Below are 27,316 nucleotides of genomic sequence, written 5' to 3' on the forward strand. Positions count from 1 at the left end.
CACGCCAGCTAATCAGTAGCGTGACCATCACCTCCTTCTTTCCTAGTGCTTTACCTCTAGGATTACAACCTACTGCATCTCCATGAGCTTCTCATCTGCTCCAACACACACAGACTCCTGTTGAACTGAATTCCACCCCCGCGTGCATCCACTCGCTCCTATCTTACCTATAAAATATGGTTTCTTATTGATTTGGGACTTGCCCTAACAGCTTGTGGGTCAGACCATTTTTGAAAAGGGTAAGAAGGTGACGGTAGAAGGACGGAAAACTTACCTGACGACCAGAAAGCTTTCCCAGGACAAGTTCTGCCCTGAGGTGGACACAGCTTTAAGTTGGGGGAAAGCCATCCACCCAGAAAAAAAAATCTCCCCTGTGGCTGCAGGTGGCCTTTTCCAACCAGCCTGTTCCAATGCTATAGGCAGGGCCTTTCATCCCTCTCTGTGTGGCTGCTTTCAAGCACAAGGCCTATGGAGAGTGACCGTTGCAAAAGGAATGGAAAGCAGGGAAGCAAGAAGAGAGGGTGGGAGGAGAGAAGCACTCTGTTTCTCTTTCTTCCATCTCCCTGCCTTCTCTGGTGCCTAATCACACAGCACAGTCCAATATACAGCTTGCTGTGCACATCTATTGTAAGTAGCTGTTCACTAACAAAGGCCCCAGGCTCATCTGCCAAGAATAATACAGTCTTGATTTTAGAAAGAGACGGGACTCCCACCACTGCCTCCTCCTGTTTGTCAGTTGGGGAAACCGGAGTTCAGACAGGCGAAGTGCCTTGCCCGAGGTCACAGAGCAATTGGTGGCCGACAGGGACAAGGACGAGAATGAAGTTTGGGCCAGTGTAAGTTGGGAGATAGTTTTTCCAGGTTCGATGGTGGCCCAGCCAAGCTGTTCATACACACTTAGAAAGATGGGTTTCATGCGTCTGTAAATTACCATGACCCTGGAAATAGAGAGCAATGTTGATGATACCTCTGTCTGACAGACACACTGACTCTCCTCAGCTGTCTAGCCAAGGGCAGCTGGGTGCCCCTCACCCCCACGCACACTCTAGGAGAACTTTCATTGCTGGATGAGGAATCCCTCATTACAGTTATGTCCATTTATGTAAAATGTACATAAAATGTACATTTTAATGAAGCCTGGAGATTCTGGTTCACTCCTGTAACTACTCTGACATGTGGTCTTAAAAGGCCAGAAGTTGGGGTGAGCCCCCTAAGTATCCTCAATGCTGCCTTCCGACTCCAGGCTCCCAGGTGCACCCCCAGCCGGACCCCCAGCCCTCACAGGTGGGCTCTAGCCTCTCCCTCTGCTCCCTTTCACCATATCTCTGCTCTGCATGCCCAGGCCCCCCCACCATCCTTGCTGCCTTGAGGAGCCTGTGTCTCTCAGCCTGCGGGCCTTTGCTCATGCCAGGGCCCCTGGCTCGAATTCCCCGACCCTCCACTTTATACACCTCCACCCTGTCTCTCCTTACATGCCCAGTTCTTGTTCTTTCTAGAAGCTTCCCCAGACCACTCTACCACCGAACTGCAGTGTCCGTGCCTGAGATGCTGCCCTGCAGAGGATGGGGGGAGGCCATCACCACATCCCTCTCCTCTGGTCTCCCAGTGCCCTGTCGTGCTAACACCTAGCCACACCTCTGTGGAAGCCGTGGGGCAAGGGAGCCCAGGTGCTGCAGGCCTGTGTCGGAGAAGGGCAGAGAGTAGTCTCAGGTGGGAAGGGAGCAGGCAGACAAAGAATAACGTCTTGTAGTGGCTGTTTACCCATGCTCGCTAGCGAGGACTACACTGAGTGCTGACTGCACTACATGCCCCTCAGGGTCACTGGGTCGCCTGCCCTGCACGCGCCAGCTTTCCTGGCCCCTCCCACCAAATGCCAGCTGTGCTCCCCGGTCATCATCACAACCCGAAAACACTCCCTCCCAGACACTGCCGGTGGAAAACCACTGCCACCCACGGTGAGGCTTGTGCTCCAGTCCTATTCTGTCTCCACATCACCACATCTCAACACAAAGCACTTTATTTGTTTAAGTTTATTTATTTATTTTGAGAGAGAGACAGAGTGCCAGCAGGGGAGGGGCAGAGAGAGAGGGAGAGACAGAGAATCCCAAGCAGGCTCTGCACTGTCAGCGACAGAGCCCGATGCAGGGCTCGAACTCACGAGACGTGAGATCACGACCTGAGCCGAAGTCAGACGCTTCACCGACTGAGCCACCCAGGCGCCCCTCAACACAAAGCGCTTTAATAGTCTGAGTGTCCACTCAAAGTTCTGCCCTGACCGCATGAATGAGGAGCATAAACGGCCCCCTGGTGACCTCAGGGTACCCTTTTCTACCCCCCATCAAGAAAACTGGAAGGGGAACCCTGGGAAAGCTCCTGTCCTCTGTCTCCGCTTCCGTGGACCCTCCCTGCCATGAGTCCATCTGGGGTTCAGGCCAAGTACCATTTCGAATCACTGCACATTGGCCATGACATAGAAAGAGCAGCACAGCAGTGAAAGTGAACGGAAAGCATCCGTTCGGGGAGGGAACGAACGAGCGAAGAAACATGGCAAAAAATTCAGCCACTAGCCTTGTGCTCAAACCGGTCGTTTCATCTGGGGCCTCACAGTCCGTGTTCCTTCTGGGCTAAGGTAATGATCATACTGGTGATCTCTGTCTCTAACCCTTACATAGGACCCTGTAGCTTGCAAGGTGCTTTCATATGCCTTTGACAAGTGAAGAAACTAAAATGCAGGCTAAATAGATTGTCTGAGATTATACAGCTTGAAGGAGGCAGAGCTGAGCCTGGAAGTCAGGCCATCAGATCCCGGCTGCCGACTGTGGTGACAAAGAGCTTTCTGGCCTCTCTAAATTGGTCGTGCAGGCCAAGGTTCATTAGCTGAGCTCTCAGCACGGCTACATCACCGTCCCGAGTTAGTGGTGCTCGATGGCATTTTAATGGGACCCAAATAACTCTTCCTGATGGCATTCGCAGGCAGCTGGAGTTTTTGTGTTTTATGGTAATTAAATACCGTCATCTTTCACGTCTGACAATCTTTAGGACCCGATGAACGAGCGCAGTGCACGCCAGGTCGTCGTTAATTCTGGAGCAAGGAGACCTCGGGGCTCCTGACGGCAGGAGCGTGGGCACCGGGCCCGGCACCCTTTCGCAGAGCCACTGCTGGCCTTAGCTCACAGGGCTGTTGACACGTTCGAATTCCTTGCCTAAGCCAAAGGCCTGGAAGTTCATGCCTTTTTCTCATGAGGGTGCTCTTATGAAAGAATAATGACCCACTCAGCTGGAGCCTCTGGCAGGCAGGCAGGCATCCGGCAGTCACCCAGGGCCTTGCTTGTGGTTTCACCCCGCCTGGCTCAAGCCTCCACCTGGCCACTGGACACCTTCCTCAAACACTAGGGAGCACGGCGCTCCCTTGCTTAAAGCCCACTGGGGCGCCCTGTCACCCTCCCAGTGAAGGCCGAGTTCTTTCATGTGGCACCTGTAGGCATTCGCCATCTGGGCCTGCCTTCGGGGTCTCCTCCCTGCCTGTGGCCGCCGCCCCTCCCAGCCATCACACTGCTTATCCAAGTGCTCCAGGGGGCCTCACTGCGTCTCTCTCAGGCCCCTGAACCCCTCACGTGTGCCCGTTAGACACAGGTCACACGTCATTTCTCCTGAAGCCTCCTCCCCCAGCCCCAGCGGTCCGTCTGGCAGCTGCCTCTGTGCTCCATGGAGCTCCAGCGGCAATGTGGTGAAGGCCAACGAGAATCCTGGGAGCCGCCGCTTGAGGAGGGGCTCACTGTGTGACAGGCATTGACTGACGTAAGCTCTTTACCCGAGTCAACTCACTTCATATATGTACAGGAGAGTGTTTCACGGCATGGGCCCTGGAGCCAGACTGCCCGGTTCAAATGGTGGCTGCGCCACTCAGGGGTTTTGTAATCTTAGGCAAACTGCTTACTCAGCCTTTCTGTGCCTTAGTTTCCTCCTCTACAAAATGGGGAGTAATAACAGTACCTTCTTTACAGGGGCATCGGAAGGATTAAATAAGTCAAACACAGGCCCAGTCGCGTAGCAAGTACTCAATAAATACTAACTGCTGCAGTTTTGTCACGATTGCCATTTTGTGTAGTATCTGAGTGTCTGTGAGCAGCTCAAAGTCAGGGGCCATATGTGTTTCATCTCTGGATCTCCGTGGATTCAGTCTGTGGTAGCCCTTCTTCCTTCTCTTCCTCTTCCTTTTATTACTGTTACTATTATAGACTCATTTTACAGATGAGGAGTTAGAGGCTCAGAGAAGTTAAGTGACTTGCCCTCACTCATGCTTGTCAGAGACGGAGCCCAGGCGGAGCCTGCATCTGGAAGACGCCTGACCTCTGTTCTTACACGTTTCTTCAGCAAGCATGTAGACACCAGCTCTTTGCCAAGGCCGGGGCTTATCTTCATCTTAAAACCCTCCGGTCTCTGCACAACAGAGGGCTCTTTAGTGTTGCTGATTGACTTGAACCTGAAGTGCCCTCTGCTTAGGGCAAGGGGTACCTTAGCGTGCACCTGAACCCAGGACAGAGCATCACCTTGATTCGTTCTGACATGCTTATCTGGTGCAGAAAGGGGCCCTTGGAAGTCATGGAGACCCCACTCATCTGACTTTGCTTTGAGGGTCAGGCTGCAGCCATTCTAATCACTTCTGATCTGCATGTCGAGCCACAGGTACCCTCCTTAGACCAGGGCTCCTGGAAGCCAGTGGGTGGTCCAGAATAGACTCCAGCTGCAACAAAGGCGTACCACATGTCTATCAGATATGTTCTTGCCCTTTTTCTCTCAAGGTTTTTTGCCTTGGAACCCCTGTTGTAAATGCTGGACCGTGATTATCACGGGGATGAGTCAGCACTTTACAATTTATTCATTCAGCGTGCCTTTATGGTAACCGTGGAATTAATAGTTACCATTTCTTTTCATTACTGTATTCCAGGCACTATGCTAAGCACCTTACGTACATTATCTCTTTTACTTCTCGTAATCACCCTATAAGGTGGCTAGTATCTCCAGTTAATGATAAGAAAACTGAAGCTCCAGAGAAATCAAGTAACTTGATCCACGTCGAAGAGCTTATAAGTAGCAAAGCCAAAACTTGAACCCAGGGCTGTTTGACATCAAAGCGTAGTCTCCTCCTATTACCTACTATTTGGAAGAGCACTCTGAAGAAGCCTCATGATGTCTCAGTTCAGGGAGATGCTCCTGGAGGCGTCAATGTTCAGGATTTTTGTGGTATATAAAGTGGGAAGAAAAAAAAAAAGCGTCTGAGGTGTTGGAGGGAACCAGCAACTGCAAATATATCCGAGAACTTGTAGGAAGCAAAAATACTGCCTGGAAAACCAGGCTTGCAAAACTCAGATAAGCAAGTGGCCTTTACTAACAGAGGTGTGCAGTATAACAGTAAAAATGACTCATATCTGGGCTTGATTCAGAGATATACTTGGAGGCTGTATCTGTGAAAAGAGGGTGTAAATTGGAATTTACAGCTCAGCTTTGCAAATGTACCAACGCTTCCTCCCAGGTAGCAGGAGAGAAGCCATTGCTTGCGTGAGCAAGAAGTCCACCTAGCTAATTTGCTGTTGTCTCCCCCACATTCCGTAAATATTGACTGGAGCTATGGAGAGGAGTGGCACGTGGTCCCTTCCCTGTGGGAGTAGCGGAAGCCCAAGGACTTGGCACTGGAGCAAGGGCCGTTTCTTTTCATCCTCCAGAAAGTGGTGACGTAGGAATGCGTGCACCCTTTCACGGACCAAGGACGAGGGAGGTAAAGTGAGTTACTGGAGGCCACCCAGCCAGTTTGTAGAAACCAGCAGGGAGTCAGGCCTCTCTTGGGCCATCTCTATCTCATCCACCATTGCATTCCCAGCACGCAGTGTACAGGACCTGGCACAGAATAGGCACCCAGTAAACGTTGAATGAACGAACTGGTTCTAAGTTTCTCTGTCTAGATGGGAGTGTATATGAGAGAGGGGGAAGGGGAGAAAAGAAGGACCCTCTCTGCCTGCCCTCTATCCTCCCTCCTGGCCTTAGGAGCAGAAAGGAGACTCCATTCAGACCAGAGGAGACAATGGCTCCTTAGGAAGGTCATGTCTCTTTTGGGGGTTGTGAGTGATCTTCCACTGATAAGTCCCAAAACACAGATCTTCTCCCTTGGGAACCTGGGAAAACTCAAAGTCCCCTTTCCTGGTGGTCTCAGAATGGAAGGGATGAGGGAAGGAAAACAAAGAGCCCAGCTGATGCACCTGGAACTCTGGCTCCAGGTAAGTCAGTAAAGGGCCACATAGGCCCACGGTCTAGACAGCCCAGGGTGATCTGCTATGATTTTTGGCACACAAATGTCCTCCACACTAGGTTTATGCTCTTGGATAGACTGCCCAAGCCACTCATGAGAGCCGTTTTACTAAATAAGCCTATACTGAGCACCTGGTTGGTTGTAGGGCCTGTGATCACCAGCACAGAGGGGACAGGGATTTTTATACCTACCAGGAGAGGCAAGATGGGGACATAAGTATCCCAACTGTAAGGGAGAAGGAAAAGCTGCATGGTCCAGGTTACCTGCTGTTAGCATTCAATCAAGGAAAAAAGAACTTTGGGGAGGGCAGATCAAGGAAGACTTTCTGGAGGAGGTGGAAATTGAGCTGAGCTTCAAAAAACAGAGAGGATTTGGACCAGGATATTCCTTATCCTCATAGGAGAATTTCCTTCTAGAAGTTAGGTTTTTAGATATATGACTAGTGGTCTTATACATTAAAATCTCATTGTTTCAGGACTCTTGGCAGTGCTTCTAAAGCCTTATCAAGCCAGAGCTTGGCATCCTGACTTAGTCACAAAGAAGATGTCTGTAGGCATGCAGACCAGCCTGTTCTGACCCAGCCCTCATATGCTTGCTGTCTGAACTGAGGGGTTTTATTCTGCCTATGGCCATGGACTGAGATAGTTGGGCTGGTGTCTGTTATATGCAAAGGCACTGTGGTTGGTAGACAGAATTCAGGCTTTGGATTAATAAGGACCCATTTAGTGTGACGCCTGGATGGCCCAATTGGTTGATTGTCTGACTCTTGCTTTCAGCTGGGGGCATGATCCCAAGGTCGTGGGATCAAGCCCTGTGTTAGTCTCTGTACTGAGTGTGGAGCATGCTTGAGGTTCTCTCGCTCTCTCCCTCTGCCCCTCTTCCTCAGTTGTGCTGTCTCTAAAATTAAAAGTGGCGGGGGGGGGGGGCACCTGGGTGGCTCAGTCGGGTGAGCATCCAACTTCAGCTCAGGTCATGAGCTCATAGTTCGTGAGTTCAAGCCCCACATCAGGCTCACTGCTGTCAGTGCGGAACCCACTTGGGATCTTCTGTCCCCCTCTCTTCTGCCCCTTGCTTGCTCACGCTCTCTCTCAAAAAGAAATAAATCTTTAAAAGATTTTAAAAAAAAAAGTAAAACAAAATAAAATAAAGGACCCCTTAGTTTTGCAAACCTCAGCTTCCTTGTCCTTAAAATGGGAATGATAATAATACTGCCCTCTAGGGGTTGTTGTGGGCATTAGATAAGTTAAGGCTGTAAAAGTACACAGTTAAGTGCTAGTGGCAGCAACTATCAATATCCGTTAGGTAAAAATGCCACAAGGAGGTTGACTCCTGCTGGGAGGCCTGGAGCAAGGGCTAGGTCACCCTTCTCTGCTGGCCTCCTGATAAGCCTCAGACATAGTGGTCCAATCCCTCTCACCACTTCGGAGCCGTGAGGACTGCAGCCAGCAGCCTGAAAGGCCAAGGGTAGGGGGGACACTCGGCCAACCCAGGAGGGTGCTTCTGCTGCTGGCTTCTGTCTCAGGCTCCAAACGTCTCCATTAAAGTGATGCCTGAGGACGGCTGGACAAAGCAAATGACCCTGCTATTCTCGCCTTCTCCCTGGTGCAAGGCTGTCTGCTCTCTGCCTGTTTTGCTTCCCATGCTTAATGCCTCCCATTAAGGGGGATTCCTGCTAGCACCGCATGGCACATCTTCAGAGGGTACGAGGCACATTCCTGGGGACCGTCCTCATCAGAAACGAGGTTTTAGCCACTAGACTGCCGCAGCAGACCTCTTGGCCTCTGGGGGAAAGGTGTGGCAGGAGTCAAGGGTAGAGGGAGGAAGATGATGAAAGGTAGGGTTGGATTCTGCAGGGTGGGTGGGTCACACTCTGAAGGGCTTGCCAGACCCTGTGTGGGCTTTATCTTGAAATCTATTTTTCATCTATAAATCTGGTGATGATAATACTTATTGTTCTGAGTAGTTGAAAGGAGTAAATAAAAGATGTATCATAATTCCCTTGTCTGTAAAGTGAGGATAAAAATAGTACCTGCTCTTTAGTGGGTCATGAGGATCAGCTGAGTTTAAACATGGAGAGGGCTCAGAATAGTGCCTGGCACACAGTAAGTGCTCAGTAACTGTTAATGATGGTTTTTAATAACCCCCAGGTGGTTTTTAATTCAGCTCATTCCCTTTACTCAAAATTCATCCCTCCCCCAGGCTATCACTGACCACTTAGCCTAAAATTTCACCACAGCCCTCACATACCCAGGCCACAGGCCCTTTCCTGGCTTTCTGTGTTCTCAGATTTATCACCACCTTAGTAAACTACATGTTTTCCTTACCTTGTTTGTTTCATTTTCTGTGTACCATTGTATACTTTCTCAACTTTTAGCATCCATTGGAATCAACTGGAGACTTGGTGAAATCAGATTGCTGGGGCCCACCCAAGGGCTCATGATGCAATAAGCCTGGGCCAGGGATCCAGAATTTTCTCTTCTAACAAATTCCCAGGTGATATCGAAGGGACTGGTCCTGCACCACACTTGCAAAACACCACCCACTAAGTATTAAAGAAACTGTGTGAAGTGGGTGACGTCAGAGGCTACTTTTTTTTTTTCTAATCTTGTTTATTGTCTCTTTTCGAATTTAAGCTCCAAGGGGACAGGGATTTTGTCTGTTTTGTTGATGTGCCCCTAGCACCGAAAATAGTAGGTACTCAGTAAGTACCGTCTCCCCACCGTATGGACACGCATGGTCCGCCGCGCCCGTCGCCGCCCGGCCACTCCCGCGTGGGCCTCGGGACCAGGCCCGGCCGTGGCGGTGGCCCGGCACCCCGCTGACCGCGCATGTTTGTGCCCTAGATCACCCGGGCGGCCTGCAGAACCACCCGCGGCTCCGGACGCCGCCGCCGCCGCTCTCGCACGCGCACACGCCCAACCAGCACCACGCGGCCTCCATCAACTCCCTGAACCGGGGCAACTTCACTCCGAGGAGCAACCCCAGCCCGGCCCCCACGGACCACTCGCTCTCCGGAGAGCCCCCAGCCGGCGGCGCCCAGGAGCCGGCCCACGCCCAGGACAACTGGCTGCTCAACAGCAACATCCCCCTGGAGACCAGGTGCGGGGGAGGGGCGGGGCCGAGCAGCGGGGGTGGGCGGAGGGGCCCTTCCGTGTGCCCCCACGGCCGTGGTCCGGGAGGCTGGGGTCCAGCAGCAGCTCCGAGAGGCGGCTCTCTGGCCACCCTCGAGAAGGGGAGCCAGGCGGCGGGATGGGCGTGGGGCAGGAAGAGCGGGCGCTTGGGAATCGGGCAGCCGCAAGGTCCAGGGCTGGCCTGCCGCTGACAAAGGTATGAGCCCCTGCTTGCCCTTTTTCCTTGTCTACGCGGTGGGGGTGCTGCTCGCTGGAGGAGGCCGTTGTAAAAGGAGATGAGAGCTGAGTGTGTCACGGGGAGGCAGAGGGTAGGCTCCTGACCAGTGTTAAATTGGGATCCACATCTCCGCCTTTCCCTACTGTGATTTGGTCACCTTGTGCCTGGCCTGGGACCTGCCTGGCCTGTGGTGGGTGCTCAGGGAAGGCTCCCTGTCCTTTCTCCTCTCCTTCCCTCCCACGGACTTCTCACCGTTCTCCAAGCCCTATAATCCCTAACATTGAGACACCATCAACTTTTGGTTACAAGACCTTTCATATTTGAAATGTGATGTAATCCTCACAACTTTACCAAGGCCTTGTTGTGATTTGTGATCCCGTTTGGGAGTTTTGGAAGCTGAGAATCAGACTCGGTGACTAGTTCAGGTCACATAGACGGTGGATGTGTGTCTAAGATGTGAACCCAGGATGCCTGACTCAGTGCGCAATGCTATTTCCCTACACCACAGCCACCTTCTCCTGGTCTCCCCTGGCCTGGACCTCTCCACCTCTGCATCCTTCCAGTCTTGCAGAATGCTCCCTTCCCTCCAGGGACTTCAGTCAGCATCAGTTCTGTAGCTGCCCTCCTTCCCTCTGGTTAGTCACTATTTTACCAAAATGAAAATGAGGGGTTTTTTTGTTTTGTTTTGTTTTGTTTTAAGATTATACAGGCATACAAACTCACTGGAGAAAATGCAGAAAGATATAAAGACAAAAATTAGATTTACCCATAATCCGGAAGAAAAGCAAAAATAAAGTTAAAAACAGAGAGACAAACTATTAAGAGACTCTTAAATACAGAGGATAAACTGAGGGTGGCTGGTGGGGTGTTGAGTGGGGGGATGGGCTAAATGGGTGATGGGCATTAAGGAGGGCACTTGTTGGGATGAACACTGGGTGTTGTATGTAAGTGATGAATCGCTGGATTCTACTCCTGAAATCTTTACCACCGTATATGTTAACTAAATTGAATTTAAATAAAAAAATAATTAAAAAAAAGATTTACCCATAATTCTTACCCCTCTGTTGACTTTGGGGGACATAGCCTTTCCCTACTTTCTCTAGAGATGAAGTGTCCCAGTCTAGCACAATTAGAACCTCTTCATCTTCTACCCTAAGTAGTGGGGAAACATAGATTTTATTTTCTCAAACTCCTGTTCTTTATCTGCGAAGAGGACAAAAGTCATCCCACACTTAAAGAGGTGAAATTAATTTACACACGGAACATGTACCCATCTGACTCTATCTGGCATTATGACATCTGCACGTTGAGCTTGTGGGATCCAGTGAAAGAAAATCAACATCCTTTTGTGCCCTTTTACTCCTGTAGAATCGCTTTTCCAAAAGCAAATCTCTTAGAGATACAGCCCAGCTCACCCCACCCCCAGTCTCTTAATTAATATTGTTTTTGTTGACCTCCTCTAAAATCATGTGTGAGTTTTCCTGACATGCCTCCTTGGCTCTCATCAGTGACAGAGCTGGATGATCATATGCCATCCCACCCAGGGTAGCTTAATCAGATCCCCATTAGTTCCCGTGGGCTTATTGAATGACTGCACGTGGCTGAAAGAAGTCAGCAAATAATCGATGGTTCTGATTCTCTGCATGGAACACAGTAGCCACTCCCTCTGGTTGGATGTTCATTTTTATCCCTTAGTATCAAAGTAGGTGGTTCTCTGGGTTTTTCAAGGGAAAGGAAGATAGAGGACCAGCAGCAGGGCATTTTCCTGGTAGAGTGGTCCCAGCTGACCTCTCTTGCCTCATCAGCCAGCCGACACCTGCCTTTCTGACCCTCTGTCCTCCCACGTCCATTGTACAAACCACACGGAACTTGGTTTTCTTTGTCCTTCCTTCTACTTTATCGCACTTCGGAAATAAAAGAAAATCACTTGTATCTACCACCAAATGTAACCATCGTTAACATGCCAGCATATATATATTCATATATACTATTTTATGTAAATCTATACAGATATGTATATTTAACATCTGATATATGTATGAGTGTGTGTGTGTGTGTGTGTGTGTTTATCAGTCTTCCCCAAGATGCCCACCCCTTTCATGCCTCTGTGCCTTTGCACATGCTCTCGTACAGTTGTCTGCCAGAGCTGCCCTCCTTCTTACTTCTTGGTCTTGCAAAGTCCTACTTACTCTTAAAGACCCAGATGAAATGTTTGAGGTAGGTCTCCTCTGTTACCCCAGAGTTTTGTGCAGCTAAAGATGGTCTAAAACCGGGAGACGTGCCTAATACAGCCGGTAACACATTCAGAATTCTGGGCCTTAATACTGACCTTTCCTGGTTGATGGCACAAAACCAACAAGGTTGAAGAGGGGTTGGTGCCCCATCTGGCAGACAGAACTGCAGATAATTTTGACCAGCGTGGTAAGATAGGAATAGCACAGAATTTACAGTCAGAGGACTTGGATTCCTGTCTTGGCTTTAACAGTTACCGGCCCAGCAAGTTCATGAAACATCCCTGACCCTCGATTTGCCTGTGTAAATTGGGCTAAGAACTCAGGCCTCTCCGATTGGGAGGAAGTGAATCACATAAGAAACATAAAGCATGGTGCCTGGCATTAAAAGACACACTATAAAAATGATTTCCCATGTTTTTTCATATACATCATCTTCCCATATCAACCCTGTAAAGAAAAAAGTCTTGAAAAAATATTTATTGAACTCCTGCTCACCCGAAGAGTTGAGAGGAAATAGGAGATTGCACCTTTTTCTCCACTTTGGAGAAGGAAGTTTGGCCCCAGTGCTCTGAGTACATAAGTGATGGTCCTTTCACTGAAGCTAGTTGTTCATAGCACAGGTTTTAGGGCCAGGCAGATCCTGTGCCCACATCCCCACCCTGTCTCTCACTGGCTGTGGTCCTAGACCTTAAATTTCTTCATCTCTAAAAGGGAGAAAATCTTAGTAACTTCCTGTTCTGATTCTCTATTGCTGCATAACAAATGACTGTCAAACTCTACCAGTTGATTAGACTTCACAGTGTGAGTCGGGAGTTCAGGAAGAGCTGGGTCTTCCTGACCTAGGGTCGGTCAGTGGTATTAGCTGTTAGCTGGGCAATCTGAAGGAGCCAAGTGGCTTGACTCGCATGCCTGAGCCTTGGAGAAGAAGGCTGGGTAGCTGGGCTCAGCGGACCCTCACCCTCTAACGTGGTCTCAGGACTTCTTCTCCCAGTCTTCCCAGCAGGGAGTGGACTTCATATTCAGTGGCTCAGAGCTCCATGGCACTGAGACAGAAGTCGCCGATCCTTTTAAAGGCTTGGTCTGCAACGGCATAGTGTCCCTCCTGCCATTGTTCTGTTGGTCAGAGCAGTCCTAGGCCAGCCAGCTTCAAGGAGAGGGACTTCTCAAGGGGAGAGTGCCAAAGGATTTTCGGCCGCTTCTAACCCACTGTAGTGCCTCCTGAGGCTGTGATAGCAATTACATATGATCAGGCCTGAAAATGTCTTGGCACGCAGTAAGTGCTCAACTGCTTACCATGTAGTGCTTGTTACTCAGGAAATAGTCACCGAATGCCTACTGTGTGCCCAGTGGGCAATATGTCTAAGAGAACAGACTCTTGCACTAGGGCAACTGCTGTGATAGAGGCACATACCAGGAATCTGTGTTTTAATTGCCTCCGGATTTTCAGCGGGCAGCACAGGGCTTGCCACATCATGGGTACTGGAAAAATATTAACACGCAGGTTAAATGAATGAACAATGGAACAGATGAATGAAATGTTATACCTAACTTGAGTGGGGAAAAGGAAGACTTTAGTGGACCTGGTGCTGTGGGGCGGACTGTCGAAGAGCAGGCAGGGTTCCCCACATGGAGCCAAGAAGAAGGGGTGTGAGGGAGGCACAGCCTGAGCAGAGGCCTGAAAGCCCTAGTGAGCAGGGCCTAGTTGAGGTGGTTGTAGCCAACAGCCTTTAACCAAGCGACACCCGAATGGGGAGCCCCGTGATGCCAGAGGAACAGTCACAGGCCCTTCTGTAATTGTCGCACTGAGTCTATGTTGAGAGTCAAAAGTGAATAGCTGAGAAAATAGCATAACAGCTGGCAGAATAAGCAGGAGGGGGTTAGATTTCATGCTGGAGACAAAGGCAGGAGGGCAAGTGAGAGGGAGGACTTGGTTAACCCACTGCCTCTAGCACCTTCCTAGGGTTAACGGAGTCCCCAGGGGGAGACCAGGCCTCCCTGTGATTCCCAGAGCTGGGGGTCACATGTTGCTTTGAGGTCTGCTAGTGCATCTGTGGTCCATTCTGGTGGGATCCATGTGTTCAGGGTCCACTATACCCTGGTCCACTTCTTTCACGCTCTGTAGCATCAAATGCTTAATTGATTTCATAGGGATTGTCTGATTAATAGCCTGTCAGGCTCCTGTCAGATGAAGGGGAAGCCAGAGCACGAGGCTGCCAGACCCCTGCTCTAGCTCATCTGATCCCAGGCCTGGTTTGGGAGCCTGAGGCCCGTTGTGTGGTCATGCTCAATTAGGGGAATAGCCCCATCTACCCCTCAGGGATGGGAGGCCATCCTGGTGGTCTCCAACCCAGGCTTGGTATAGTTCGCAGAATAGCACACAGTACCTTCTAGTGGGCCAGGCCAACTCCTGAGCATTGCAGGAAATTGGGGTGGACAGTTGTCCCTGTCATTTGATGATTTGGTCCCAGGCATGCAGAAAACAGAGCCACTATCTTAGAAGAAGCTCATGGTCTTATGAGGAAGGCAGACCCATAAATGAATGAACGAAGATGGCACTTTGGATAGTGCTCTGACTTGGGGGGTGGTCTTAGCAGAGAGGAGAATGTGGCTCCCTCTGTATGGGGGCATCAAGGAACAGTCATACCAAACACTCATGGGGCCCTACTGGGGCTCCTTAGAGGGAAGCACGTAAGAGACTCAGCACCTAGGATTTTTATTGGGAACTGGTCACACAGGCACCTTATGCCTGGCAATGGCCCAAATTCAGACACCCAGAAGGAAAGCAGGTGTTTGGCATAAACCATATTGTTTGTACACGTAGTTTAGACACAGTGAGTCAGCCGCTCGCCAGTTAATGGTGGGAACCCTCCGGAAAACCTCAGTCAGGACTGCTATGGTAACTGCTCTGCACAGGTAGGTAGTCTTATTATCATCTCCACTTTAGAGATGAAGAATCTGAAGACGGGAAAGTGAAGTAACTTGCGTAAGGAAACACAGCCAGCAAGTGGCAGGGCCAGGATCCACACCCCGGCCAGCTGGCTCCAGAGGACCTAGCTGCTCTCCAGGGCTGCCCTCCTGATTATTTGGACCTGCATCGGGAGGAGATTGCAGGGGAGAAAGGAATTCTCGGGTGAGGGACAGCTGTGCAAAAGCACAGAGCTGAGAGAGCTTCGTATCTTGGAGAGATGGCTAAGAGTTGGGGGACACGGGAGCACATGGGCCTCATGGAAATGCATGTAAATGAGAGTCGGCAATGGAGGGCCTTGAGTTATAGGAAGAAGAGGTGGGTATGGGGCCTGAGGGTGGCAGAAGTGGGGTGAGTAGTTACGAACATCTTTGAAATAGGAGAGTAACGTTATGGGATTGGCCTTTCGGAAGGATCACTGTGACCTGGAAGACCCGGTTCATTTTTTGTTGCTTTTGTTCATTCATTTGTTAAATGCTGGCTCTATCACAAAGTCTTTATGGGGCCTTGGCCAAATCTCTGACACCCTGCACACCTTGGGGGTGTCAGCTGTAGAATGTAGCTGGACAGCTAGTATAGCATGTAGCAGAATGTCCTGTTCTGCTGGGTGGCTGCCCCAGGGCTTTGTGGGTGAAGCATGGCCAGGACTCGCGGGCTCGCGGTGAGATGAGCTGTTGAGCAAGGCAGTCTGAAGACCTGGCCACTGTGACTTTCCGGCCACGTCCTTCCCGAAAGCTATTTGTTCTGTCCTCGGAAGGCGAGCTCTGCCTGCCCTGGGCTGGACCTAGAATCCCTGCAGGCAGCTCAGGGACTTGCCCGAGGCCTCCTCTCAGGCGTAGAGGGGAGGCGGTCCCCTCCCCATTGCAAGGAGAGCTGTGAGAGCAGAATGCGCTTCACTACATCCCCTCTCCGGGGACTCAGCAGCTCTCTCCTGAGAGGCACCTGGAGGCAGTGACGTTGGAGGAATGTGGTTTTCAGTCCCAGCTCTACCTTTCAGTTGCTGTGTGACCTTGGGCAGTCACTCATCCAATCTGGGCCCCAGTTTCCATATTTGTTAAAATGAGGTAACAGTACCCACCGGTGTGCGGGTCCGATGAATCTAGGGTCCACACCCAAGTTCCCAACAGCAGCGAGCTGGAGACCAGGCAGGACTGTGATTTAAGGAGGCCTCGGCAGCATGGGCCTTCATTAGGAGAGCCTTGTAACTTTTGTTTTCCGGAAGAACTGGAATCTCAGAGTTGGGAGCGGGAAATGGGCAGGAAATTTGGGGAGGAGCCTCGAACTAGGAGCCCAGACACCTCGGCTTTAGTTTCAGCTCTGCCGCTAAGTTGCTCTGCGCATATGAGCAGGACACATGTCTCTCTGGGTCTCAATTTCCTCACCAATCAAATGAGGCCTCATCGACTCAGAACTAAGTTTCAGAAGCACAGAATAGGGGCATTTCAAGTCAGCAGTAGCATTCTAAACTGGCAGTATTTTCAGCAGGTGCTAGCGTCCCCCCAAATTCCCGAGTGATCTAAATGGCTAACGTCTGAGTTAGCGCCAACGTGGAAAGCTCTTTCAGGGAATCTGGCATAGTCTCACTCCAGAAACCCTTTGTTCCAGTGCACTGCCTCTTCCCCTGTCCTAACAGATCTGCACGTTTGAGAGATAATTGCTCTCTTTTCTTAAATTACAGAAGTAGAAATAAAAACCACTCTTGATCCAGACACTGGAAAATCTCACTATTAACATTTCAACTTTTATCCTTTTTGTCTTTTTTTCCCTGAATATATTTATTTTGGATGGGCTTTAAGGTACACGTTTGACTCTCTGAGAGCCCAGTCCTAGCCTAGCGATGCAAGCCAGCCTCCCAGATGTACGCAGAAGCGTACCGTGCAGCCAGCTGCTGGCCCCAGGGAGGCACCAAGAGCTCGTCCTGGGCCTCTGGGCAGAAGTGGCTAGGGCCTGCTCAGGCTGGGCCATAGGGACTGTAGAAAGACTGGAAATTCCCTCCTGAACTACAGGGAATGAGGGAAATAATAATAAAACACCACCTGTGCTCCCCTCGATTAAACACCAACTGTGTGCCTGCAGTATGCCAGGGGCGCCTCCCTTCGTATACCCCAACGTTCACAGTCTTCAGCAAATATTTATGGAGTGCCTTCTACTGTGTACCAGGCGCTCTTGTAGACTCTGGGCACATGGCAGAGAACAAGGCAGGTAAGATTTCTACCCTTACGGAACTTAAATTGCAATAGGAAAAAAACGTGTGTGTGTGTGTGTGTGTGTGTGTGTGTGTGTGTGTGTGTGCATACCTGCGTGTGTCTAGTCCAATGGGGAAAACTAAAGCAGTGCTAGGGGCCAGGGGTAATTAGAAAGAGCAGGACGGGAACTATTACAGTTAGCCATGAGAAGGGAAGGAATGGCCCATGCAGATATTTGGGGGAAGGTGATTCAGGCAAATGACAGCAAAGGCTTTAGCTGGTTGGAGTAGCAGCATGGAGGCCAGGGTATATGTAGCACAAAAAAATGTTATTGGAGAGGTAGCAGGGGGCCAGACGTTGTATACCCTGGTAAGGACCATGGTTTTATTCTTAGGAAACCATTGGAAGGTTGTGAGTAGAGAAGTAGCATGATCTAAATTATATTTTAGCTTCTATAAGGAGAGTGATTATCCCAGTTTATGAGTGCTCAGAGAGATAGACTCACCACCTCATGGCCGGTGAATGACGGAGCTGGGACCTCTTTGACCGCAGAGTCTTCTGTGCCTTCCCTCATCACAGGAGGCCTCCCATGAGGAGACCACCTGTGGAGGGTGGGGGCAGAAATGAGGCCACTCTGAAGGACTTCCGCACCCCTGTAGTTCCTCTCAGACCCTGTGGGAGGCCCCTGGGGCCATGAACACAGCCAGAACAGCCTGGTACCCAGGCTGCTGGGCCCAGACAGCTCAGGACGCTCTCAAAGGGGAGGTCCCCACCACCACGGCGGTTCTCAGTGGCTCCGGCTGCTAAACTGTGTTGCCTTGTGTTCCCACTGTCCCCGAGGGTGCTAATGAAAGTGTCAACAGCCCCTCCTCATTTGGTATGTAAGGCTGGCCCCGGGGGGCAAACCCACAGGCAAGGCGGTGACACGGGCTTGTGAGCTGTGGGATGAGACAAACCTGCGTTCTCTTCCAGCTCTGCCGCTTGCTTACTCCGTGATAGGACCTTCAGAAAGTTACATCTCTGATCTTTGATTTGCCAGCCTACAAAGCAAAAATGATAGTGCTGACATTGTAATGTGGGGACTAACATTTACATTAGATACAGAGTTCTAGAACAGTGAATAAGCTATGGTAGATGTAGGGCAGGTTAGCATTAGTACTTCTAGAATATTTGTTAGTGTTAGTGCTAATGTTATGTAAATTAGTACTAATGTTCCTAAATTGGCATTAGAACTTCTATGATGTGTGTTTGGCCCTTACAGATACTTCCAACATTACTCATTTGGTCCTACGTCAACTTTGTGAACTTAGTATTGTTATCCCCATTTTACAGATGAAGTATAGGATTGGAAGAGGTTGAAATTTTTACACAGTCACACAGCAAGAAAGTGGCAGAAAAGGGACTTGAATTTGGGTTCTCTGGTGCTCAAGGGCCTGGTCAAAGTCAGCAGGAAGGTCCCTCGCAGGGCCGAACCCAAAAGTTAGCTCTCGGCACTCAAGTCCTTCCTTGAGGTGCATACGGTAGGCTGAAGCCATCACCGGCTTGTTTAAAACTGTGCACTACACGGTTTGTAAGTGAGGGGACAGCAGTGCGTGAAAATATCAGGAAACAGGATCCAGCACACTCCAGTATGAATGAGGCCAGTTAGCAGGCACGATGGAGACCCAGAGGGCAAGTGTGTCTGTCTCCATTCTGCATTAGAAATGGGTGCTGTCACAAAATGCATTGCCCTCAGTGTACATGGGGGGAACAAAAGACACGATGCCCCATCTGTCTTCTGAGGGGCACCGCCCTCACCATTCAGCCATCACCGAGGTCCCTGCTCTGCTAAAGGACCGTGACACTTTAAATATTGTCAGCATCAACCTGGGGGTTTGTGAGAAATGCAGATTCTCAGGCCCCACCTCCATCTTCCGACTCCGAATCTCTGGGGTGGGCCTCAGCAAAGCACAGCTCTCCAGGCGATTCTGATGCTTACTCGAGTTTGAGCACCACTGCTTGAGAAGAAAATGGCCCCAAATGCTTATCACTCTTTTTTCTTTGGACTAGCCAAGTGTCTCTTGCTATTGTTTGAACAGATGTATAGAAAGTATACATCTTTCTACTTTCTATGTATAGTAGAGAAAGCACAGTCTTTGGAAACAGAAAACCTGAGCTCAAATTCCTGCATAGAACCTTGCCAGCTGGTAACCTTGGCAAATCCTGTTACCTCTCCACATCTCAGTTTCCTCACCTGTAAAATGGGGATACACCTTCCTTGCATAGCCTATTCTGAACATTTGAAGTAAACGGATGTATCATGCCTAGCTCAGTGCCTGAGACGTAATCAGTCTTCGTCAGTGAGAGCTGTGATTTGATGGCCACAACTGCCAGACATTCAGGTTTGTACAGAGAATGCTCCCTCTGGATGCTCTGTGCCAGGCAGACCCCTCGCACATGTGGCTTGCACACAGACCCATCGCCTGGCAGCCTTGTCCCGCTGATCTCACGCACAGCCGCGGCAGACAGCCACTTTGTGTGTTTCTCTACTATCCCCCTTCATCGATGCATGACTCATTGCTTCATTCATGTCTCCATGTGTGCGTAGAAACCTAGGCAAGCAGCCATTCCTAGGGACATTGCAGGACAACCTCATTGAGATGGACATTCTCAGCGCCTCCCGCCATGATGGGGCTTACAGTGACGGGTAGGTGACATCCCCATGTTCTTCCTCTCTGTGTATGCTGTCCCTGTGGCTCCTGCACTCGCATGCAGACCCTGAGACCTTTCCCTGGGCTCTCCTGCGGGAAGTGACGATGCCATGTTGCATGCCCATCCCCAAGAGTTTCTCCTTGAAGTACCCTGTCTTCAGCATATTAACAGCGGCATTGTTAATATGCAGCTCCCGGCATCTCATTGGCTGCCTCTGACATTCTGAGAGACATCTCATAGCAATTTTTATGCAGCATAGGCCCTATATCATATGTATTGTAATCCCAAGGATGTGTTCTGTGACCTGAGGCATCTTGCACCCCAGCAGAGTGCAAGATTGCTCTAAGGTTTCAGGGGGAAGCAGTGCAACCAATGCACCCCATTTCCCAGGCCGTGTACAAATTCTCCCGTGGCCATGGTTAAAGACAAGCTGTGGAGGATTTCCTGACACCTAGTTTGGCCACAACCATGTGCTTTGACCTGCCACGCTGCCCTGAAGACTATGGCTAGGCTGAGGATGCATTTGCCTACCTGTGCTCTCACACGGCTTTTGCGAGGAGTTTGGAAGGCAGCAGTCTGGCTTCTGAAGGCTTTTGCTGCCATCGGTTGTATAACAGCCACTGGGGGACTCAACCATGGCAAAACTTAATGGTGGTCTCTGAGTTCCACCCCCGAAACACCCTTTAAACAGAACGGTTTAAAGGGTTTCATACCTCCACCAAGGTACACTGGCAAAGTAGGTATTGGAGAGAGAAGAAACATTCAGGTTCCATTAGCTCCAGGACGCAGAACAGGATTTTAGACACATTCCTAGTTACCGCCAGTAATTTTAGAGAACAGCTAGTATAATACCCAAGAAACAGCATCCCCACCCCAGCCCTTCCCCGGAGAGGGATCTCCACACCCAGCCAGCCTTCTGTCAAGTCGGTAACACCTTCTTCCTTGGCCCCGGGTGGTTTTTCCCACAGGGAGGACTATCCCATTGTGTTCCCCGGACGCGTGTGTTCGTGTGCCCTGTTATGTGGTCTGGTACATGATTCTCCTTTTCTCTGTCCCTCCTGTCTTCTCTGTGGTGATTCTCCAGGCTCCTCTGCATGCTTCTATTGCTGCCTCTGTCCTCCAGGTTGACCTTGGTCCCAGTGAGCCTGCAGACCCTGATGCCCTCTGGCTTCTCTCCACCCGCAGGCACTTCCTCTTCAAGCCGGGAGGCACCTCCCCACTCTTCTGCACCACCTCACCAGGGTACCCGCTGACGTCCAGCACGGTGTACTCCCCCCCGCCCCGGCCCCTGCCCCGCAGCACCTTTGCCCGGCCAGCCTTCAACCTCCAGAAGCCCTCCAAGTACTGTAACTGGAAGTGCGCGGCCCTGAGCGCCATCGTCATCTCAGCCACGCTGGTCATCCTGCTGGCCTACTTCGTGGGTAAGCACCTCCCTCGCCCCAGCTCCCCTCGGCTCCCCTTCGCTCAGAGGGCAGCACACAGCACACCTGTGGGCACCGCGGGCACCTTGCCGCCCCGACGGCCAAAGCACACGTGGCGAGCCACGCAGCCCTGGGGCGCCGGCCTGCACCCCCTAAACTGTCAAGGTCATCTCTCTGGGACCCTCTTCTGCTCCCTGCTTGTAACCAGGAAGGAAGCTGAGCAGCTGCTCCGTCCTGTGTTGGATGCCTAGCAGTAGGCGTAAGCAGTCACCGAGACTGACCTTTGAGGTGGTGGTCTGTGGCGCCAGTGTTACGGATTGGAGTCACGACAAATGAAATGACCAGTTGGAGAGGCTGGACAGCAGGCAGGCCTCTCCTGCTAGTGCCACGTAGCCGCAGTGAGGAGCAGGAAAGATGTGGGGTGCCCTGGGGTTGGAGGGAAACTGCCAAAGATTGGACTGAGCTGACCTCAGCCACGAAGCATGTCTCAAGGTGACAAGAGGCTGTGACGAGGTGGTCTGAGGGGACTGTGGGAGCCCAAGTCCAGAGCGCAGCCATGGTCAGGACTGAGGAGCAGCGGGTCCCCACTAGCAGCGAGAGTTGGCTGAGGGATGCACGGAGACCCCAAGCAGCACTGACTGGCCTTCTTGCCTGACCCCAGGCCACCTCCACGATGTAGGAAACTCCTCTTGGCCCCTACTTTGCCACCACAGGATGCCACCCATTGATGCTCTTTCGACGTATTCCCCCCACAGTCAGGTTTCCTGCTTCCTTCACCCCCATCTTTGATCTGCTCCCAGGGAAGATGTTAATCTGAAGAGATCCGTAGGCACCGCTTAGAGTCCGCTGCCTCTTTGTAAATCAGCCCATTAATAAAAGCATCCAGAGGGGTTGGCTTAACCCTCTGTCCTTTCCAGCCTTCGAATTCTGTCATTCTCGGGTTTAAGGTAGGTCAAGCCAGCTTGAGAAGTCCTTGAAGCCATGCTGAGGAATTCTGAGATAATTCTGTATGCAAGGGGGACTTTTCCAGTGTAAGCCCGGTAAAGAGAAACAGAAGTAACTGGCACAGGCCAGAGGAAGACAGGGTGTCGTCCACGGTGGAAAAGAACCCTGTCATCGCATAACCCCCTGGGTTACTGTGGATGAAAAAGGGCTGTGTGCTGAGGAAGTATGTGCAGTCACTAGGAACGATGAACGAAACATGGGCCCCCGCTTGTTCAGGAGAAGGGATTTGAGCATGGATTGAGCATTCGAGAATCGTGGATTTTACAAGTAATCGGGAAGGCGACAGCGCCTCAAACAGGGAGGTTGCCTTAAATAGCTCCACCTATAGTAAGCTTTCGTCAGTATGCCAGATCTCTCTCTCCCTTGTGACGACTGGCACAGAGAATTCCATGGCTTTAAGGCCAGGTGGGCATACGTGTTTCTTCCCTTCTATCTGATTGCTTAGTTGATGCTGTCTAGAAAGCTGTGTTAAGAAGGATCCCGAGGGGGAGCCTGGGGGGCTCTGTCAGTTATGCGTCTGACTCTTCAGCTCAGGTCGTGATCTCATCATCGTGAGATTGAGCCCTGTGTTAGGCTCCTCACTGGGGGTAGAGCCTGCTTAAGATTCTCCCTCTCCCTCTCCCCCTTCCCTGTGCGTGCTCGCGCTCTCTCGCTCTCTCTCTCAAAAAGAAGGGTCCTGAGGCTATATTCAGGATCAATGGGAAAGGGTCTCTGTGATCGATTAGTAATACCTATCATGGCCACCAGAATGGAGAATATTGATGGCACACCAGGCCTTTGCCATCCCTACTGTGTGTTAGTTGGTAAAAGGAATAGCCAAACTGGGAGAGGCCAGAGCCCTGTGAAAGGGCCCTGATTGATGTAAACTGGGTTACAGGTGAGGGCTATACAGTTCCAAGCACCATCACTCGGCATGAAAGTTTCTTCCTGTCACCACCAATGCTGTGTCCCTGGTAACCACTAATGCAACTCTTGTTTTTGACTGACATTATCATATTTCCTAAATGAGTAGACGTTTGAACGAGGACTGTCCCTGTTCATCGAGAGTCAAGTAGTTTGCAACATAAAGACATCAACTTACATTGAAGTTGGAAAGTTTATACTGTAGCCTCATTCAGGGAGAAAGAATAAATCTTTGTATGATTATGCAAACTCTCGTCCGTTTACATCCCATGGGCTTCTATGGGGTCAGTTTTCAGGAATCTAAAGTTAGATAGGATCTACCAGGAGGTAGTGAGCTCCTTGTCATAGGAACAATGCAGATAGAGCCCAGTGACCACATAGCAAGGATGATTCCAGTGCCGACTGAGATTTTTCACTGGATGGCCTTTGATTGTCCTTCCAACACTGACAGTCTTTGCATCCATGATTTTGTGACTTCTGTTTCTCATTCGGCAAACCATGCAGGGTACCTCCTTTGGGCCAGGTACTGTGCTAAATGTTAGGGCTAAATACATGATCCCTGCCCTCTTGTTGTTGGTAGCTTTGGAAAGGAGACAACTGTGTTAGCCGTGATTGAAGCAGCTCAGGGGCTATGGGAATACCCACCGCCAAGAGCACTAGGGGAGGCTCCCTGGGAAGGATGATGATGTAGCTGAATCCTCTAGTCAGAGTTAAATTGGCAGGAGACATGCAGAGAGTGGATGTCAAACCGAGGGAAGTTTCAGGTTTAAGAGAGGACAGTGTGGTGGTAAGGCCATCGTCTGTGTTTGAAGCATCTGAGGGGTGTTGGAGCTAATGCAGGAGAGTTCGGTAAGATCGTGAAGATGACCTCAGAGGCCAAGTGATGGACCTTCCCGGATGGGCACTGGGGAGCCACTGAAGGGTTTTAAGCAGTGGAAGCAGTGGCAGAATGTAGTCAGACTTTTATTTTAGAAAGAAAAGTGTAGAGGAAGGAAGAATAGGCCCCATCACAGCAAATGGGTCAGGAGAAGCCAAGGGCATCGGCTAAGACAGTAGCAGTGTGGGTGGAGAGGAGGAGTAGGCTTTAGGAGAATTTGTGTCTCATGTTAGAAGTGGTTAGTCCACTGATAATGTGTCCTCACATAGAATAAATACATCCTTCTGGTAAAACCCTCTCTCTGCAGAAACTTTAAGACGGGACTGTAGATTGCATATGCAAGGGCCAGGTCAGATAGGCAGAACTGGAATGTTGCCTTTGTTCCCTGGAGACTCAGAGCTTACACCAGCCTCTGACAGACCTGGATTCCATTCCCAGCTCTGCCACCTGGCTGCTGTTCACCCCTGGGCAACTCGCTTCTCTTCCTGAGCCTTGACTTCCTCATCTAGAAGACAGGCCCGACCCATCACGTCAGGAGGATGTGTTTGAGGCTGGAGTACGCTAATGCAGGTGAAGGCATTGCAGGTGCATTTTCCTACTTTTCCTCAAGGGCTGGGGCGGCATCCTTCGTGCCTGGTCCCCTCCAGCTGCCGGGGGCAGAGGATGAGCGTCTTGTTGCTTGGTCATAATCACAGCCTGTGATGACTAACTTGGAAGGAACTTTCAATTATTAAAAATCAAATTAATTGTCTCAGCCGAGCACAAATATCCTTAACAAAGACTTTTCCAGCCGACCAACCGATCTAATCAACAGGCAAAAGCACAGATACTTAATTAGATTTTTGATGAAAAATTGTGTTTAATTTCAAGTATAATCAATTATTAATTACTGTAATGAGTGAGTCTGACTGGGTTTACTAATTAACTCATTTAAAAATTATGAATAACCTTTTCATTTGTAATTATTTTCTACATCCTATCAAGCTCCAGATAAGAATCCTATCACTTCACCAGCACAGGGGGAGTCGAGAACAGGGCGGGCAAGAATTGTTCTTTCTCTGCTATCTGCTCGGGGCTGCCATATCTGGAGGGAACCCTGACATATCCATTTGACATTCGGTTTTTAGTTCAAAAGTTTCCGTTCATTTGCAGAGACACCTGCGGTTACTCTCCTGGGAAGATCACAGCCAGCATTCACCACCCACAAAGGCTACAGGGCCTGGGGCCTTGCCTCTGGGCTGTCTTCCCCCCTGGGGGGTGTTACTTGGCCACTCTAGTTTGGGTGGGTAACCTAGGAAGGACCTTTAAGAATCCATGGGGCATCTCACCAGAGACGTGATGTACTTTTTGTCTCCAAAGGACACCCTTTCGGAGAGGTAGCTGTTGACCATGCGTGCCTTGTTTTACTCACCATTCTCCCTGTGATGGTTTTTGAGTATTGGAACACTCTCCGCCTTTTCCTTTCTGAAGATAAGAAATGTGTTTGCAGAACAAAATAGGGAGAGCATGATAATGAGGGGAAGATTAGTTAAAAGTCAAACCATGAAGTTTGTGCAGCCATGGCAAATAATGCTTTATTTTATAGCAGCTAATTGTTTTTAAAACGCTGTCCCCACAAAAGGCAGTGTGGCAGAGTGTGGTAAAGATAATAGGGGCTGCTGTGGTCGTTCATAATGAGAGCACTTCACTTAGCTTTGATTGTTTGCAGCCCACATGCCCCTCTCTGTTCTGAGCACTTTGCTTGTAGTTTCTCGTTTTCACATCTCCCAACGGCCCTGTGGATTATTCTCTCCAATTTACAGATGAGGACACTGAGAACCTGTGAACTGGAATAAGTTCCCACCGTCACCTGGTAAATGGCAGGACAGTGGTCATCCCCAGGCACCCAGGCTCTAGGGCTGATGCCTTTAAATTCTTTTCCTCTTTCGACTTCACGTTCCTAAACTTTATGCACTAACTTTCCTATCATAGTACTTGGTATTTAGAATTTTTGCTGTGTGCCCAGTGTTGGTCCAAGCCCATCATGTCATATCTTTGAACACTCACCAGTTCTGTGAGATAAGTTTTATTTTCTGTTTTTTCTACAAGAGGAAACTAAAGCTCACAGAAGTTAACAACTTGCCAGGGTCCCAAAACCAGTAAAGAATATAGGATTTTTAAAGGCCATACTCTCAGACGCTGTGCTGGGTTCACAGCTTGAACAGATGGTGTAGAATCAAAAGACCCCACTCATGTCCAGCTCTGTCACTTGCTGACTGTGTAAACTTGGGCAAGTTGCTTAATTTGTCTGAACCTCGGTTTCCACTCTGCTTATGGCTCCTATAGTGGGTGTGGCTGGAATGATTACCCCATTTTACATGGGAGGAATTTATAGCAGCATGGCTGAGAGCATGGGTTCTGAAATTAGGCTGTCTGATTTCAGATCTCAGCTCTGCTGCGCATCTGTCTTGTGACCTTAGGCAAGTCTGTTTAACCTCTATCAGCCTCAGTTTACCCATCTGTAAAGCGAGGCTAATAATAGTGGCTACTTCACAGGGCTCTTGCAAATTCCAGTAAGATAATTTGCATAAAGTACTTAGACTACTGTCTGGGACCTTTAGCACTCAATAAAAGGTAGATACTATTATTGTTGTTAATAATATTCTTAGTACTATTAGCATCACATGTGGAAGAGTATTTGTAAGTCTTGACCGAGACCTTGGACCAGCCTCATCTCATCTCAGTGCCTGCGGGCTTCCTGGCCGGTGTTAGTCACTGGGGCAGCCGACAGAACAAGCAGGGAGACCTGTCAGGAGACATTTGTAGGGATGTGTCGCTGTTACAGGGAAGCAGCCTAGAGAAGAGTCATTACCAGAAAGTGCCTCGCGTCATTTCTTTAACTCAGACAAAAGTTGATTTTTGGTTCACTGACAGTCGCCTCTGTCCAGGTAAGACTGACAGGCTCCCCGGCGTTCTGGATCTCTATGTGAAAAGCAAACACGGGGTATCACAGAAGAGCTGCGGATTCCTATCTCCAGGACTCCTCAAGCACCTGTCTTGCCAAATAGGCGTTTGGAAAAGGGGCACAACAGGCTTGCTAACAGTACAAAAAAGCAGGACTAGTTTTACATTTGAATGGAGACCTGAGATTGCCCTGGGACTCTCTTCCACGGTGGGTACAGGCCCGCCCCGCGGAGAAAGGGTGCCGCTCACTATGCTTTCTCTAAGGCAGTGAGGTGTTCTCATGGAATTCTGCAGAAATCTCAGCTCTGCCACAGCCCAGCTGGGTGACCCTTTGGAGCCTTGGTTTCCTCATTTGCAAAGTGGGGAGAACAATAGTACTCCCATGAGAGATGATGCTGAAAAACCACAGGGCATGTGAAAAAGGAGAGCTCCCTTGCTG

General features: G+C 50.1%; 1 protein-coding gene across 3 annotated transcripts in view; it reads left to right on the forward strand.

Annotated features, from left to right (window-relative positions):
* The window catches only part of TENM4 (teneurin transmembrane protein 4), a 597,404-nt gene that overhangs the window by 358,192 nt on the left and 211,896 nt on the right, over positions 1–27,316 (forward strand). For 2 of the 3 annotated variants that reach the window (XM_042957496.1, XM_042957497.1), the window contains 3 exons: positions 9,148–9,403; positions 19,625–19,723; positions 20,914–21,149. In XM_042957496.1, the coding sequence (XP_042813430.1) occupies positions 9,148–9,403; positions 19,625–19,723; positions 20,914–21,149 (591 nt within the window). Of the gene's footprint in view, positions 1–9,147; positions 9,404–9,490; positions 9,632–19,624; positions 19,724–20,913; positions 21,150–27,316 lie in introns of those variants that run through there. The other variant, XM_042957498.1, reaches the window with a different exon arrangement.

This window comes from Panthera tigris, chromosome D1, assembly GCF_018350195.1.
Source record: "Panthera tigris isolate Pti1 chromosome D1, P.tigris_Pti1_mat1.1, whole genome shotgun sequence".
NCBI classification, from domain to species: domain Eukaryota; kingdom Metazoa; phylum Chordata; class Mammalia; order Carnivora; family Felidae; genus Panthera; species Panthera tigris.